At 33.6% G+C, this 17,449-nt stretch overlaps 3 protein-coding genes and 1 pseudogene across 4 annotated transcripts; 2 read left to right on the top strand and 2 right to left on the bottom strand.

The window, feature by feature from the left end:
• Nucleotides 1-723: 723 nt before the first annotated feature.
• LOC146920148 (F-box/kelch-repeat protein At3g23880-like) lies at nt 724-2,054 on the top strand (annotated as a pseudogene).
• Nucleotides 2,055-4,025: 1,971 nt separating this feature from the next.
• On the bottom strand, nt 4,026-7,610 carry LOC146920147 (MLO-like protein 4). The gene is made up of 15 exons (XM_085713571.1): nt 7,354-7,610; nt 7,211-7,268; nt 6,893-7,119; nt 6,435-6,551; nt 6,262-6,322; nt 6,038-6,147; nt 5,870-5,944; nt 5,698-5,783; nt 5,445-5,494; nt 5,278-5,318; nt 5,005-5,175; nt 4,867-4,902; nt 4,725-4,792; nt 4,545-4,605; nt 4,026-4,443 (listed from the first exon to the last, which is right to left on the bottom strand). Exons 1-15 carry the CDS (start codon nt 7,480-7,482, stop codon nt 4,096-4,098), a joined length of 1,638 nt encoding a protein of 545 aa, XP_085569697.1. The 5' UTR covers nt 7,483-7,610; the 3' UTR covers nt 4,026-4,095.
• Nucleotides 7,611-8,656: 1,046 nt separating this feature from the next.
• Nucleotides 8,657-10,138, bottom strand: LOC146920146 (thiosulfate sulfurtransferase 18-like). Its single transcript, XM_085713570.1, has 5 exons — nt 9,879-10,138; nt 9,339-9,418; nt 9,140-9,210; nt 9,008-9,061; nt 8,657-8,876 (listed from the first exon to the last, which is right to left on the bottom strand). Exons 1-5 carry the CDS (start codon nt 10,028-10,030, stop codon nt 8,799-8,801), a joined length of 435 nt encoding a protein of 144 aa, XP_085569696.1. The 5' UTR covers nt 10,031-10,138; the 3' UTR covers nt 8,657-8,798.
• Nucleotides 10,139-11,970: 1,832 nt separating this feature from the next.
• Nucleotides 11,971-16,038, top strand: LOC146920145 (protein NUCLEAR FUSION DEFECTIVE 4-like). 2 transcript variants are annotated; one of them, XM_085713569.1, is made up of 4 exons: nt 11,971-12,359; nt 13,047-13,861; nt 14,576-15,077; nt 15,588-16,038. In XM_085713569.1, the coding sequence occupies exons 1-3, from the start codon at nt 12,030-12,032 to the stop codon at nt 15,042-15,044; spliced, it is 1,614 nt and encodes a 537-aa protein (XP_085569695.1). In that variant the 5' UTR covers nt 11,971-12,029; the 3' UTR covers nt 15,045-15,077; nt 15,588-16,038. The 2 variants fall into 2 exon arrangements, with proteins under 2 accessions (XP_085569695.1, XP_085569694.1); XM_085713568.1 differs by lacking the exon at nt 15,588-16,038 and having other exon boundaries at nt 14,576-15,146.
• Nucleotides 16,039-17,449: the final 1,411 nt, after the last annotated feature.

The raw sequence follows: 17,449 nt of genomic DNA, 5'->3' as shown, positions 1-17,449 counted from the left end.
TAGTCATGCCGTTAAATAATTATGTTAAGTGTGTCACAGGGACTAAAGTGAAAGTAAAAAATGATCACTTTAGTCCCTAAACCAAAAATCAATATATCCAACTTAAATCTCAAATCCCTAAATCCCTAAATGTCATATGTAAATCCCTAATGCCAGGTTGGAGATATTGATTTTAAGGGATTTAGAGATGGCATTTAGGGATTTAGAGATTTGAGATTCAAGTTGGAGATATTGATTTTTGGTTTAAGGATCAAAGTAACCATTTTCTACTTATTATTAGCCTTAATTGCAGTTTTAGCCCCCTAACTTTTCAAAAGTTGTGATTTTGGCCCCCTAAAAAAACTACAAAACCGCCCCCTATGTTTTGCAATTATGGCAGTTTTGGCCCCGAATGCCAATTTTGACTCGGTCTACGCTGACGTGGCACCCTAAGTGAGGTGCCACGTGTCATTTTTATATTTTTTTTTTTTGCCTTGGGGGGCCAAAACTACTACAGTTGCAAAACTTAGGAGGCGGTTTGTTGTTTTTTTTTCTTAGGGGGCCAAAATCGCAACTTTGGGAAAGTTAGGGGGCTAAAACTGCAATTAAGCCTATTATGTAACGTCATGGACTAAAGTGATAACGGAAGTGCAGAATCAGACACTTCTTTGTATTTAATCCTGAGTCGGGGCATATGTGATAGGACAACTAGGTGCAAGAGAGTAGGACTAAAGTGAGCATTTGCTCTCAAATTAATTATCGTGTCTTTGCAAGTCACTTTCGAATGGGTGATGCTAAACGCACACTCACACGCTGCCGTTCCAGGATGCATCTATCCATTCCAGAAACCATCGCCAACAATCCATCACCGTTCTTACCAGAAGAACTCATCCTTAAAATCCTTTTGAAGCTTCCCGTAAAATCCCTCCTTCAATTCAAGTGTGTTTGCAAATTATGGAAAACCCTAATCTCAGATACCGAGTTCGCAAATAACAACCTTCTGAGCTCAACTGCGTATCCACGATTGGTCACTTCTGTTACCACTTCTCGAAGCTGGGAAGTCAAATCTTATCCTATCGAGTCACTGTTACAAAACTCATCAACAACTGTTATACCCGTTACCTTCAGAACGGGACATCAGCAGTATAAGATTTTAGGTTCATGCAATGGATTTTTGTGTCTTTCTAATTTCGACCACACTTATGTCAGGTTGTGGAATCCTTCTATCAATCTGAAGTCCAAAAGATCTCCAACCTTTGATGAGCGTATCTGTTGGTATGGGTTTGGCTACGATCATGTTAATGACAAGTACAAGTTTCTTACACAACTTATTATTCCTGGTGGTGATTGGGAAACTAAGACTGTAATTTATACCTTTGGTGATAATTTTTTGAAAACTGTTGAAGATTTCCCGGAAATTCCTTGTACGTTTCCCGGGAGGCACTTTGAATTGGATGGTTGATGAAGATGATCTGATTGTTTCCTTTGATATTGTAAAGGAGACTTATCAACAAGTGTTGCTTCCCCAACATGATGGTTACAGTGAGTGTGACCTGTATAGTATATTTTAAGTAACTGCCTTGCCGTTTGTTTTAATAACTCTGAAGAATGTTGTTGGGCTCTGTGGATGATGAAAGAATACGGAGTTGTTGAGTCATGGACAAAGTTGATCACCATCCCTCATGAAAAGTTGTTAAATTTGAATAGAATGCGCTATTATGTTATGCCGTTGTTCATTTCAGAAAATGGTGTTGTTCTTCTACTGAACACATCATCTTCCCGATTTATTCTTTATAACTTAAATAGTGGTGAGTTGAATTATCCTAGAATTCTTGGCAAAGTGGGCAAAGTTAAAGCGGATCTACATATTTACCATGAGAGTCTGCTATGTAAATCATAACTTGTATTGTTAATTTTCAGTGACATTGATGGTTAGATTAACGTCACTGCTTAGAAGGAATTGAATTAATGTTTGTTGTGATCTTCATTTTATTCTATTCAGAAGACTTATATGATATTAATTAGTGGTGCTTTTACTTTACATGCAGAAACAATAGACTCGCAATTTCCATCTACACTTGCAAGAGTAGTTTGTTTGTCTATATAAGTTTAACAATATATGCATGCTTAATGCTATCCGCATGCCTTTCTCGTTACTATTACAAATTATCAACATCACAATCACTTTGTTGGAAAAATCAAGTCTTTTTGCGTTGCTTCATACATGTAATCACAATGACAATGGTTGATGTGTTTGACAAAAGTGTCGCATAACTCTTTTCCTTTTTGACATATTATTTAGTGGATAAAGGATATCGTAGATAAAAATTTATACATGACTATATGAGCTCCCAAACAATGCTCAATGAAATTACTGAGGAGAGATCTACTATGATTAAATTGATATTCAACAATGTAGCTAAGTTAATAATGAGATGCTAGGCAGTGGATTTGCTTTAATCTTGCAGCCAAAGAACAAATTGGGTCCGCGATGTTACTTTTCCTGTGTTTTTGCGTTGGCACTAGTTAGACTAGCTGCTTTTGGTTAGTTATTGACTTCTTGTGTCTACAAAGACTGCTGGCTGCTGCCTTTTGTAATAGACTGCTGCATAATTACTCGCTGGTAATTAGGGGTGTAAGTGGCCCGGATAAATCCATTGTACCCGACAAACCAAACCAACCGTAAATTACCCGTTGTTTATTGGTTCGGGTCAAAACCAGATTGAAATTGTCAAGAACCAAACACAATAGGTACGTGTGACAGGTTTTACTCATGAACCCACCCACCTGAGGAGATTCGTTTCCTTAAAAGGTACTGCCTAATGTAAGTAATATGTGTCTTAACAAAAACAAAATCCTCACATTTCACAGGCTTCTCCTCCTCCTTCTTCGAACCACAATCATGTCATCCCACACCTTCTACTTCACTGTGTCTATGCCGTCCACTCCTTCTATGCTGCTTCTGCTCTTTCACACACATTCTCCTTCATAATTTGTTGTTTGTTTTTTTCATAATTTGTTGTTGTTTTGTTCAATTTTTATTTTAATAATTTAAGTTGAACTGCTTGTTCAAAAAATAATTTAAGTTGAACTGATCACCCGAACCAACTCGTAATTATCATCAAGTTTGTTTGATTCGGGTCTTCTGACAATTTATCAAGAACTGAACCAAACCGAACACTTTTCATTCATTTGGATTTTTTATCTCGTAAAAAATCAAACTGAACCGATCTGTTACACACCTCAATTAGTAGTAGGCTGCAAATTTGGTATTGAAGGACCCAACAGATGACAAGGGTGTTATTGTCATATCTGGGAAGGGGATCCTCATACATTGTTAAGATAAGTTAACAAGCTGCTACCACTCCAAATTTGGCTCCAGCAATATAAATCAAATTTTTGTTGATGCAACAATTATTAGTAGCTCATCTTGTACAGTGGGTGTACTCAAGTGTAACTTTTTCTCCTATTAATTTTTTGATATGGCTCATTGAAAGAAAAATACTCAATTAACGGATAATCCTTGATTGCGGCCTTCATTTAAACCCTAATGTGTTGCGGATAATGGTGTTATTTTTGCAGAAAAATTTGCATTCCAATTTAGCTCAATATGATGCTAATAATGGAATGCTTGATTATCCTAGGATTTTAGGCATCTACATGTTTACCATGAGAGTCTGGTATCTAACAATATGGCATTTGAGGAGTCTTTCAAGTTTTGCTTGCATTACTACCCAGTATGTCTCTGTCTTTTGCCTCGGAACTTTTGGGATCAACATTAGTAACATAGAATATGTGGTGCGAGTCTTTTGGTGAAGCCTCACCCTTGCCATCTCTTGCATTGTTATTTATCAGTATTGTTGAAACTTGAAAGTTCAATTAAAACAATTGTCTTGTCCGAGTTGCGCTAACATTTGGCGTGGTTTGTACAAATATCTAAATAACGAGGTCTTACTGTAGTGCATGCATACAAATTGAATTTATTGTTATAAATAGTTTATCTTTTAACCATGCAACAATTAGTTTACTATAAACTATAAATAGTATGAGAGGAAGTCATAATAAATATTCCAAATCAATTCATCATGTTGTCTACAATACAAGCAAAGCATTCTCTCAAGACAGTGGAGGGGGAGGCAAATCATGTTTTACATTATGATCATGGTCATGGTAATCTTCATCATAACTTGGAATTTTTGCATTGCTTTGAATCATTGACACATCATCAAAGTTAGAATCACAAATATCTTTTGTTCCTGAGGAACTTCCTTCCTCAATCTCACTGATTAAGGCAGAGTGATTTGAATTGTCCATTCCATGCAGCAAAGACTCCAATGATGTTGTTGTTGATGTATTAAGGAGTTCATAAGAGGAACTTTGTTTCTCCTTCACTCTTCTCTGCCATTTAGATAATGATTTCCTTACACTCTCAGATATCACAGTTTTTTTGAATCTTGATCCCATCTGCATTTATATAACCATGATTCTGAGTGCAAAACTCACATATTTTAACTGTCGATGAATAAAGTAGTTAATGTTCGAACATATTGATGAAGAAACTTCACCTGTGTGACGATAACATACAGAGGAAAAGTTATGAAGCTGCACCAAACTTGCGAGATGACCCTGCAGCGATAAAATACGCGAAAAAACTGATTTTTTTTTTTTTTTTTTGTGGAATTGTGTTTCAGGTATTTTTTTTAGAAATAACACTAAAAAAAACAAAAACAAAAACAAATGTATACCCAAACGACAAGCGGATCGCAATGAATGTTCGGTTGTCCATGAAGCAAGAAGGATCATCAATTTCCCACTGTACTCAAAATAAGGACAATGATTATAGCATGAGTTTGGTAAAGTAACATGGATACAATTCTAGTTTCTTACCAAGGACCATAAGAATGTTGACATTTCAAATGCGTTCTGCAAGATATCAAAAGACGACGAAGAAGTCAAAACAAGTGTATCAGAAAAGAAAGAAAGAAAGAAAGAAAAAGTAAAATGGAAATCCAATATGTTGCTTACCAAGAAGGATATCAATTGTATCAATCTCAATAGAAGCCTTGGTTTTCCAAACCAAAAGAGTTCATCTCTTAAGTTAAACCGATGAGGCTTCATATACGGACTATGATCTATTACTTCAACAGCCAATTTTACCACGACTCGATGCAATTTAGTACCGATTATGAGGATCAACTAAAAGGCAAGTGAGTACATGAAAAATCATTAGTGAAGTGTAACTACCGGTAAAAAATGGTATGTAAAGAAGTCATAGTAAATATCGTCATTAGGACTTACAATCGCAGGGACAAAGGAAAGCCAAAAGTAAAAGTTGTTTCCTGAATGAAAATTATAAGTTTAGTTTTTTGAATGTTAAGTTTGCTCAAGTTGCTTTGCTTAAGACTGTATCTGAAGTTCTTACCAACATACTAATGAACTTAATTTAAAAACAAGCAGCAACTTACCATGAAAATTTAGAAAAATACAGCATATGGCATATATCCAGAGAAGCACACTGTAAAAAAAAATCAGATAAACTATCAAATTAATCAGAACATAATAAAGTAACGTGCAACGAAAAAGTAGCAAACTAAGACTGCATCGACTCGCCATTATTCAATTTAATTAGCAGTCTAATTAGTACTATTGTAACAAATTTATTATCTCAATTAGAATATTAAGAAAGCCAACAAATTCATTTGAAGAAATAAAATATACCTAACACCTACGATGTCACGAAATTCCTCATCCATGCTTCGAAGCATGTAGTTGTGGAAATCGTATGTTAGAGGAAGGTCATGAGTCTGTAAAACACCAGAAAAAATTATAAAAGGCATATATCCATTTTTATGTATCTTATACTTATGTTGTGATAAAAAATAATACTCACAGTAATGAAGCCTAAGCGCAATGCCATGTAATCAGTGCGACTAATGGAACTCCAGAATTGGCGACTGAAACATAGCTGCAGCATATTTTCATCAACCATATCAGTATTCTAATAACGATATGAAAATGTTGGAAAAGTTGACAAAGAAACTTTAAGGATGGGATGTACCAGCCAAACAAGAATTTTGTGATGACTCCAAGGATGAGATGTGTGGTGAAAAATGAACGTGTTAAGCCGCTTCAGTCTTATGCTTGAAGTTGAAGTACTTTGTGAAGTATCTAAACTAAGACAATTTGATCAAAACAGAATTATTATTATTATTCAATCACAAAACTAATGTACTGCAAAATAAACTAATTATTGATTCATTGTAGTTACAAGATTCTCAGAACCTTGTAAGCTTTGTATAGCCATAGTCTTTGCTTCATTTTCCCAAGTTCTCCAGCTATATATCTGAATAAACTCGAAAATAAGAAAGTTTGTGTGTGTAACCATAGAAATTACTGGTCTGAAAACCCATAGAAAATAGAATAGGAAGAAGGTTTGATATCATGACTATTTTAACCTTGATCATGGCTAGTGCAACAGCAACAAAGCTATAGGAAACATGAGTGATCCCAAGAACAAACACAAAGCGATGAAGCTGCTCAAGGCTTTCATAAGAAGCAAATGATTCATGACCCTGTGAAGCAAATGAGAGTTTTCAGTTCATTGTGAACCTTATGAAGCACAGATACGGATACAAACACCGCACATAAACACTAACATGTAGACATTAGTTATAATTTTTAGAAACTAAAGTGATTGAGTGGAGCTACATGTGTTAGTGTCGTATCGTATCAGTGTCGAACACCAGATACGTCTTCAATCTGAAGTTTCAGCGTTAAATCCACTTTAGAATTGGACTATTGATCAGAACTGAATCACTGAGATAATATTAGTTTGCTTGCGTTACAAATTTCCAATTAAAAAAAAAAAAATCCTAAATGTGATCTGAAAGGAATAGAAAAGTAGAAAAACTACCTTAGGACAAAAATTATGCAGACCATCATTGTTCACTTGCTCTTTGAGAATTGTTTTATTTGAATATTCTAAATTGGACCATACATTATGTTTGACAATTCCAAAACTCTCTTCCAATGCACATGGAAAAAATCTGCTGCTTAATACTGATGACTTGACACAAATCTTTGCCACAAAAATAATCCAATGGCCCATCAGCAATGACAAAAGTCCAAAAAGCATCAATTCTGCTTGAAATAGATATCAAAATCAGCAATTTTTCAATTTATAATTTCCATTTATAATCAACTTTTTCTAGTAATGTGAAAACTACATTACCTTCTTGCATTTTTTCCAAAGCGGAGAGAAGGGATTTTCTCTTAGTTCTATCCAACCACTGTGACATTAATTATTATTCAATGTATAAGAAACTTATGTATGAATGTGAGAAATTCGAAAGAAAGGATAATGTATGTATGTACCTTAACCAGTTTTTTCAATGTGCCATTAGACAAGAAACTAAGAGAAACCAAAAGAGTGATGACAGTTGCAACAGCCCAAGTAGGGGTCTCAGCTAAGGATCTACCTTCTTCTCTATTTTCTTCCACCATGTTTGATCAAAAACAACACACCACTATCATGAAAAAATGTTAGATCAAAATTAGCTATGGTCTCATGAATTAAGAACATTGGGCATTAATGTGGTTGGTGGTGGATTTGTGTTGTGACAAAATGTTGAGACCGTGTCATAAGAGAATTAATATTGTTGTCACGAACTAGTTGATTCTATTAACTGATTTTCCCAACTACTTGTCTCAGTTTAGGTTGAGTTGTCATTTTCAAGTTGGATCTGTTGCATGACATGTCACTTATTCACCATTGGCTTGGCTATTCACCATTGGCTTGGCTAACTCTCTTTTTTGTTTCAGTAGACATTTTCTTAAATGTACGTTATGTAAAAATTATGATGACTCACCATGATTATACAGAAGTTACACAATGTAGCTTTTGAAAAATCACTGTGATTTTGATGTAACACCGTGATACTAAACATATGTTTAGTTTATACAATCTCAATCACGTATAGAAAAGGTATCACACACTATATTTTTAATTTTTTTTTTTTCAAGTGCAAACACCATATTTATTAGATACAATTTCATTATTTTATCTTTTTTTTTTCGAGTTAAGTTAATAATTACAAACAATGTATTTTTATAACATCCCTAAATCTTTAAAAAAAAAAAAAATGTAAAGCTCATCTGTTGCTTTGATATTGATTGAAGAAGAATTAGACACATTGACCCAATGTTAGAAATTAATCATATCGTACCAGTTTTTTTTAGACACGCAGGTTGTGTACAACTGTATAATTGTATAATTTAATCCATCCAGTAGCTATATGATCTGTGATTTGATTTCTAACAGCATCAGAATACTATTGCTTGATACATGAAAGGATAAGTTGTTCGATAACTTGGGATAGCCATGATCTAATTATTTCAATTCAATTAAAGTGATGATTAGGCAATTTCAACTAATGATGCACAATAACATATCTGTGGCCTAAAACTAGTTATCCAACTTTATATAAACTTTTATTGGCTCTATTAGTACAAACAAACTGTGACATTAAACCATCTTTTATTCACGTTAGACAGAATTATTAACTATAAAGATCACTGGTGTTTTTTATGCACACATGAAGAACAATATTTAACTGATCACATCACTGGTGTGAATAGGTTATAAATAGCAACATGTTGCCCTGTTTTAAAACATGTATTTAATAAAATAAAATCTATAAACTCTCTTAAAGTTGTTACATTATTACAAATGTGGTATCTCATTCTCCATGATGAAACCATTTAGAATATAAAAAAATGGATGATCATATCAATAAGAACTTATTATTGTTCTTCTTTGGCTACTGTTGTATCACTGGAAGCTTGTTACTAACCCATTCCATATAACCTCCTCCCATGTTGTGCACATTCTTAAAACCCTATCAATTCAATAAAGGAAGCACAATAAACCATTACATATATTTGAAACCAATGACTAAAATTTCATGTATGAAAAAACTTTATTAAACGAGGGATTAAATTTGTTTCAATTTCTTGAAACATGACTTACATCAGCTAGAAGTTCAGAAGTTGCAGAAAAAGATCTCTTCCCACTTTGGCAACCCTGAAATTGTATTTTTTATTTGTAAGCAAAATAATAAGAAAATTTAAATAACCCAACAAAAAAGTCGATGATAGTTACCACAACGAGACAATCTTCTTTGTTGCAAGATGATGAAACCTGCTTTACAAAATTTAGGTTCTTCACTCTACCTGGTTTACAAAAACACAATATCTTAATCTTTTTACCATAAAATTTGTAATATTCTTAACATATTGATAAATAAAGACATATTTATAATTATCTTATTATAACTATGAGAGATTGAAAAGTTTGTTACCCTTGGGTGTATCCAACAGATATGGAATATTAATGATCTTAGTTGCATCTACATGCCCTTTCTCAAACTCTTCTACCGTCCTACAAATCACCAAAAATTTAGATTAAGCTTTGAGGTTAATATGTTTTTAGTCTTTAATTAACTAGAATTTTGTTTTAATCTATGCGCCATTTTTATTTATAGAAATATGCAGTTTTTAATTCTTTATCCAAAGGGAAGAAAGACAAGAAAATGTCTCATCTAATTTGACTAACCATAACATGGTATATTTGGTTGGAACGAAGCCTCATTTTGCTTAATGAAAAATGACCAATATTTTAGAGGTGGTGGACCGTATCAAACATTTATCTACATAAAAAATTGTGATAAAAGTTTTATTTTTTTTCGATTTGGTAGACTAACCCACTTTCATGTATCCAAAGTGTTTGAGATTGTCCTTTTGTAGTGGGTTTTGAGTACCCTTGTACTCTACTAAATATAATTTTCTTATCAAACAAAAAAATTAACAAATCTCAAAGAGACAAACAATTGTAGGTTTACCTAACATCAAGATAAATGTGACCGGTCTGGATGAGATTCTTGGCTGCATGTACATCAATGGTGACAACCTTTGCTCCTGAGCTACACAAGACAAAAACAAGAAGAAGAAAAAAAGCCAAACAACGAGGTAACAAGTTCGCTGAAACAGCCATTATTGTTTATGGTTTGTAACTTGCAAGCTAGTTAATCCTAAATGCAAATTAATGTTGAAAAATGAAAAGTGATTTTGACTAAAGCATTCAAGTTCAATTGAACTATATGAAAAACACAATAAATGTAAGTTTATTTATATGTAAGAAGCATGTTGGTTTGGTTTGAAATCTGGTGTCTCTGTTGCTTGGTTTATGACTCGAAAATGATCTCCTTAGAATATAAAAAACAGAATGAATAAATGGTATGGTATTATGGTGTGCTGCTGCAGCTAGCTGTTTGAGAAGGACGTGCACGGTTTGTTGATTACGATTTCCCTACTAGTATTAGTTTGGTTATACTATAAATATAAAAAAGTTAATAACATTTTAACAAACAGTAAGTTGCACATAATGGGCAAGACATATCCTATAACAGGATAAAAAAAGATCGAATATACTTTGTTGGACTTTAAGGGTGTATTAGTGAGTTGAATTTTGGAGGGTTAAGTTTATATTTTAATTTTCTTTTGGTGTTGATTATTGTTTCTTCACACCTTTTTTAATCTTTTAAAAAAATTGTAGCAAATTGGTTGATTGAGTCATCAAATGCTTACATTAATTGTTGTCCTTTTTTTTCATCCAATTTTGTTGAAAAAGTATTTATGTGACCGCTTAAGATTGAGGTAACATGTTTAACAAGTATTTATGACATCAAACATAACTTTTTTTTGGCGTACAACATCAAACATAACTACTTATGCGTGTTTTCTTATTTTTTGTTTTCTAATTCAAACTTAATTTTACAAATAAGTATTTCATCAACATTATTACAAATCAAATAATCGATCAATTTAATTTCTAATCAAGACTGAATAATACCCTTATGAATCATAATTTTTAGAGCGGTAAATCTGAACTTATCAACTTAGCATTAAAAGACCATATAAACACTTTTTAATCATGTTTGAGATAGGTCCAAAACTAAATATGACCACTTTTTTAGTCAAAATTCATACATTCATTGGCTATGTTGTGAAAACTAACCCCTTTTATGCACACAAACAATTTCTCATAATGTTACGAAACAAAGGCTAACTGTAAGAGACATTGAAATAAAATCTCCACAATATTGAATTTATGTGTTATGTTTTTTATTTTTATTTTATACTACTCCCTTCTTCCCATTTTATAAACATAATTTTTCATTTTTCATTCCCAAAATGGATGATTATGAAAAGTGACCGAAGGAGTATTTATTTATCTCAATATTAATCGATATGGACCAACGTCTGATTTAGGACACAGGATCCTTCATTCAGGAGTTCACCCTGTTTTGATCTTGGTATTATATATACCATCAATGTCTGGTTTTATATATTTTTTTTCTTTTTATTTAGATAACTGGTTTGTGCCGAAAACACTTTATTATTAATACATGGCAACTTTGTAGCTTGTTTGACTCTACGCGTGGAGTTGAAACGGTTAATAACGACATTTTAAATATTATACTTGCAAATAACGACCTTTATTATTTTATATTCTCTAAGTTTATACATCCAACTCTCAAATGGACCCAATAATTAAAACACTTTATATATAATTCATTGATCCTCTCTAATCATGCAACAAGTGTTAAATATTTTAATTTGGAAATTTGCCTAAAAAGAAAACAATCCACTTGCGTATGTTATGTACCACATTTTTTTTTTTTTTTGAGCAAATGTTATGTACCACATAGAATTGCAAAAACCATGTTCATTATATTATATCTGACTTGTCACATTAATTAATTAATTTCAAGAGAAATCACGCCACCAATCACCATCAATTCACTCCAAAAAACAATATGCCTAAGTGGCATAACATTTGTCATTGGTGATAGTAACAACACCATGTGTCAAATAATTCATATCATAAAGAAAGAGAACATATAAATAGCAACTAAGTACGTAACACCAAGCAAAGTCATATATGTTCTCTAAACCTTCAAATAGTAATTTCTTTGTTCAAATTAATCACTATGTTGTTATTCTCTAATAATAATTTTGCAGCTGAAAAATGGCTAGGATTTGTGACAGCCATATGGGTACAAGCAATATGTGGAAACAATTATACATTTGCAAACTATTCAGATGTGTTAAAGTCTCTAATGGCTTTGACTCAGATGCAGCTTAATGATCTCTCTGTTGCTAAAGATGTTGGTAAAGCTTTTGGTATTTTATCAGGTCTTGTTTCTGATCGTTGGCCAACTTCAGTTATTCTTATGATTGGTGCTATTATGGGATTCATTGGTTATGGAGCTCAATGGCTTGTTGTTAGCCAAAGAATATCCCCTCTTCCTTATTGGCTGGTAAACATAACATTGTTCCTTATTTAGAGTTTAATTTGATGCATTCTTATAAAAAGTTACATTTTCAACCTGCCATTCACAAATCATGTTGTGTATTACTAATTTTTTTTTTTTAAAACTCGGTATTTGATTCAAGAATCGATTAATCCGAAGGGACCAATCCCACCGTCCACTTGTGAGGGGCCCCATTTAAAGGCAGAGTTGCATACACTTGAACATTTTTCATGAACCAAAGATTATAGTAGTGTAAAGAAACTATATACTAACAATAGTACATACAAGTTAAATCTATAATTTCAAGCCAAAAGTCAACTATGTGTAGTTCTTTTTTGTTTAACTCTCTAGTTCCTAAGGAAAACGAACCCTGATAATTTTTAGGCTTGTTTGGATTTACTTATTTGATCTTATCTACTAGCATAAAAGATTGTGAAACTGTTTGGGAGAGCTTACGGAAAAAACTTATGACTCGTCCATAAGCTGTTTTCAGTTCATTTCCATAAACTCTCCAAGAATTTCACTTTATATTATCTTTTGCTATAGAAATATCTCTATACATAAGTACTTTATAATATCTTTTGTTATAGATATGTTTAATTAAGTTGTATATTTAGACAGGGTGTTGGATGAATACAACATTTTGAGAAGGAAAAAACCAATTTATTTGATTACTTCGGAACTATTTTGCAGATGTGTATATTCTTGTGTATGGGTGGAAACAGCACAACATGGATGAACACAGCAGTACTTGTAACTTGCATGAGAAACTTTCCAAAAAACCGCGGTCCAATTTCCGGCATTCTAAAGGGTTATGTAGGACTCAGCACAGCAATCTTCACTGACATATGCACAGCTCTATTTTCCTCAGACCCATCCAAGTTTCTACTAATGCTCACAATTGTTCCTGCTATCATTTGTCTCATTGCTGCTATTTTCCTTCATGAAACTCCACCAGCTTCAACTTCTACTGAAGAACATAAAGAGACAAAGTTCTTTAATGTGTTTAACTTGATTGCCGTTACAGTAGCAGTTTATCTCTTGGCATTTGATATCTCTGGACCTCATAAACATGTTATTTCATTGGTTTTCACAGTAGGACTTTTGATCCTATTAGCTATGCCACTTCTTGTTCCTTTATATTTGGTCGTATTCAAAACTAGTCCTAGTGTTGACAAAGAAAAACAGGTTCATGAACCTTTGTTGGCACAAAAGGTTTCAGAAGAAAAGGAAGAGACATGCACCAAGGTAGAAGAAGTTGAGATTAAAAGAAAACCGGTGATAGGTGAAGAGCATACTATCATTGAAATGGTGAAAACTGTTGATTTTTGGGTTTTGTTTGTGTCATTTCTCTGTGGTGTTGGAACAGGACTATGTGTGATGAATAACTTGGGACAAATGGGACAGGCACTTGGTTACCATGATGTTTCTTTGTTCATTTCATTCATAAGCATTTGGGGTTTCTTTGGACGCATTCTTTCTGGATCACTCTCTGAATACTACATCAGGTTTGCTCCCTAGTCATTGCTGTTTGTTCAATTCCCATATACATGACTATTTGATTTGTTAATATAAACATAGTTTTAAGAAAAAGGTATGCACGCCCTGATCTATGAGTTAAGATTTTTGATGTCAATGCAATGACAGTTTAGGTCACATTAGCTGCATTTGACATTGATTATTTGCAATGTAAAGGATCGCGACCACTAGGACTGTTTATGGTTCGGTTCAAGAAGGAAAATCGACGCAAACTAAACTGTTATAAGAGTTGATAAAACTGAACCTAACTTGTGTTAAAGGTTTTGTGCATGAATCCTATAGTTCAGAATCGAACTAAAACTACATTTGCAAAAAAAAAAAAAAAAACTCTATTTTTTCAAATCGAACTGTATTGAATTGCTGTTATTAACATATAATTAGGTCAGTTGAAAAAAAAAATTGTAAATTAGAACTGTTTAAAAAAACCAAACCGGAAGAACCAAACTGTGATGGATAGTTCATGAATTGAACGATCCGAATTGAATTGTCTTGAACTCTCGGTCACAGTTTTTCTTCTTCTTTCTATTTGGTTAAGTTCTATTTTTGGTTTTTTTAATAGTCCTAGGCGACCACATTTTAAAATCTTGATTGTAAGTTTATAACTAGGAAGGGTATATCTCATTACTCATATCTCTTTAGAAGTTCAAATTTATTGACCTTGAATGTTTAATTTTATATGGCAGAAAATCAGGCATGCCAAGGTTAGTTTGGAATGCAGCATCTCAGATTCTGATGTTCTTTGGTTACATTGCATTGGCAATGGCCTTACCAGGATCACTATATATTGGTTCAATCTTAGTAGGAATATGTTATGGAGTTCGTCTTACAATAACACCAGCAGCAGCTTCAGAACTATTTGGTCTCAAATACTATGGTTTATTATACAACATCCTCATTCTTAACCTTCCTATTGGTTCATTCATCTTTTCTGGTCTCATTGCCGGATACCTTTATGATATTGAAGCCACTAGTGTACCAGGAGGCGGAAACACTTGCAGTGGAGCACATTGTTTCATGCTTGTGTATGTGATTATGGCTTTCGCTTGTGTATTGGGGTGTGGATTGGACCTATTTCTTGCATTTAGAACAAAGAATGTATATTCCAAGATACATATAGACAGAAATCTTGTCAATTCTCAAGTTCAACACTGAGATCATGGTGTTTCTGGAATTTTTTCCGCATAGGTATTGTCAATGTGTATGTATTGTTAATATGTAGTATATAAGAAGTAATAGATGAGTTGTTTTTCTGCTTGTTTGGCTCTATTGTGGGAAGCTCAAACTTGAGTTTGCAATGGCAAACGTAGTTTCACCATATTTTTATGATGTTTGATTTTTATAATGAGAAGTAATTTAAGTTTCAGAGGGGTAACCATGGCGCAACTGGTAAAGTTGTTGTCATGTGACTGTAAGGTCACATGTTCAAGTCCTGGAAACAGCCTCTTGTTTAAAAACAGGGTAAGGATGCGTACATTAAAAACAGGGTAAGGCTGCGTACAATACACCAAATGGTGGGACCCCTTCGCGGACCCTGCGTATGCGGGAGCTTCAGTGCACCGGATTGCCCTTTTAAGTAATTTAAGTTTCAGGGTAAGGCTGCGTACAATACACCAAATGGTGGGACCCCTTCCCGGACCCTGCGTATGCGGGAGCTTCAGTGCACCGGGTTGCCCTTTTAAGTAATTTAAGTTTCAGAAATTGAACACTTGTCGACCGCTACAAAAATGGTTGGAAATCAGAACTAAAACTACGTGCGGATGCGGCAAAGTAGTCATCCTAGGCAGGATACAAGATTGAAGTGATGGTTGGGGTGCAGGCCTATTGGAGGGTCGTGACAGGATTGAAGTTTTTTAAAAAATAGGGGAAAGGTTATGCCACATAAGATGGAGAGAGAGCTGGAGTGTGATCTTGCAACGAAGGTACTAGGCACAAAGCAATGGACAGATAGAGCAATCATCTTGAAAATGAAGTTGAGGCAAAGATGTTGGATGCATTCTTTCTGGTGCACTCTCTGAATACTACTTTCAGATTTGCTCGCTATTCACTACAGTTTCCTCGATTCTCATATATTATTTGTTTTGTCATTATAACCAAAGTTTGAAAGCAAAAAGAAAAAGTATGTGACAGCGATTTAAGGTTTTTGATATCTCTGCAGCTGTAGATTAGGTCACATTAGCTGCATATAACATTGATTGTTTGCACTATCAAGGATTGCGACTGCTAGGACTTCTCATGGTTTGGTTTAGGAAGGAAAACCAACCAAAATGAACCATTACAACCTTTTGATAAAACTGAAAATGAACTGGTATAAAGGTTTAGTGCACTGGTTATGTGGCTTCATACCGAACTGATACTACTATCGCAAAAAATTGAAATGTACTTTTTAAAATTGAATTGATTCTTTGTGAACCGGACTGTGCCAAATTGCTATTATTAACTGATAATTATGACTGTCAAGAAAAACACAAAGCTAACCAATTACAATATTAGGACTTTTTATCAATAATGAAAAACAACCGAAAAGAATCGAACAGTGGCACATAGTTCATGAGATGAATTGAATTGAATTGACCTACTTTAGTACAAGCATAGTACCTTACATATTTCATATTTGATTATACATAACAACAGCATGCCAAACAAAAACTTGTCCATAATTATAGTTTTTTTATGAATAAAAATTGAACTAGGTACTAAGGTTTACAACACCGACATGCAAACTGTTCACCAACCATTTGCGCTATACTCCGATGGTCTCTGAGTATAGCACAAACATGCGCACTTATTTATTACATATATTTGCATTGAACCTTCAAATTTCTACTCATCCATAAACTCCATGTGACCATGACAAAATTTATGAGCTAAACCAATTTAGTTTGCTGCACTCTGAATTCTTGAGTTCCAAATTGCTAATAGCCCACCTGACCTTCCATATGATGCCTTGGCTGCAAAATCCATTTCACTTAACCCTCATATAAACCTTCACATTGTTTCCTGTCTAACTCAATTAATTGGTTTCTTGCACACACAACATGTCTGGATTAATTTTCCTGATCAATTGGAATAAAACTAATAAGCTTCATGACAACATTTAATGCCCCTTTTCTTGGACCACTGCATTCTTGACCTCCTCCTCCTTCCCTAGTTGTATTATCAACCTTCTTGATCATTTTCAATTAATTGTTGCACTAACTCTCCTTTCCCCCATGCATTCACCAAACCAATTCTCTTCCTGAAATTCCAAACACCTTGTCTATTTCACTAACCTCACTAGGTGTGTCTTAGCATTAAAACAAATTAAAAAAAAAATTAATGATAATAATTTTTTACATAAATTTGAGCAAGCCTTTTATCTTTTATTTATTTTTAGTATTTAAATATTTTTTTATATTTTTTCATATACTCCATTGTCACCTTTTTAATTAATTTTCAAGGCACACCACAAAAAAAAACATCGTGAGGCAAGTAATTTGCTTGCTACCCAATTCTTTGGAGAACTAAGATTAAGTATCGTTGAGTTTGCAAGATATACAACACATTCAATTCTTGATGAC

This window comes from Medicago sativa, chromosome 5, assembly GCF_051527215.1.
Source record: "Medicago sativa cultivar Bolivia chromosome 5, Bolivia_mono, whole genome shotgun sequence".
In the NCBI taxonomy this organism is placed as follows: Eukaryota; Viridiplantae; Streptophyta; class Magnoliopsida; order Fabales; family Fabaceae; genus Medicago; species Medicago sativa.
The sequence above is the reverse complement of the archived record's forward strand: the minus strand, read 5'-3'. Positions and strand labels throughout refer to the sequence as shown.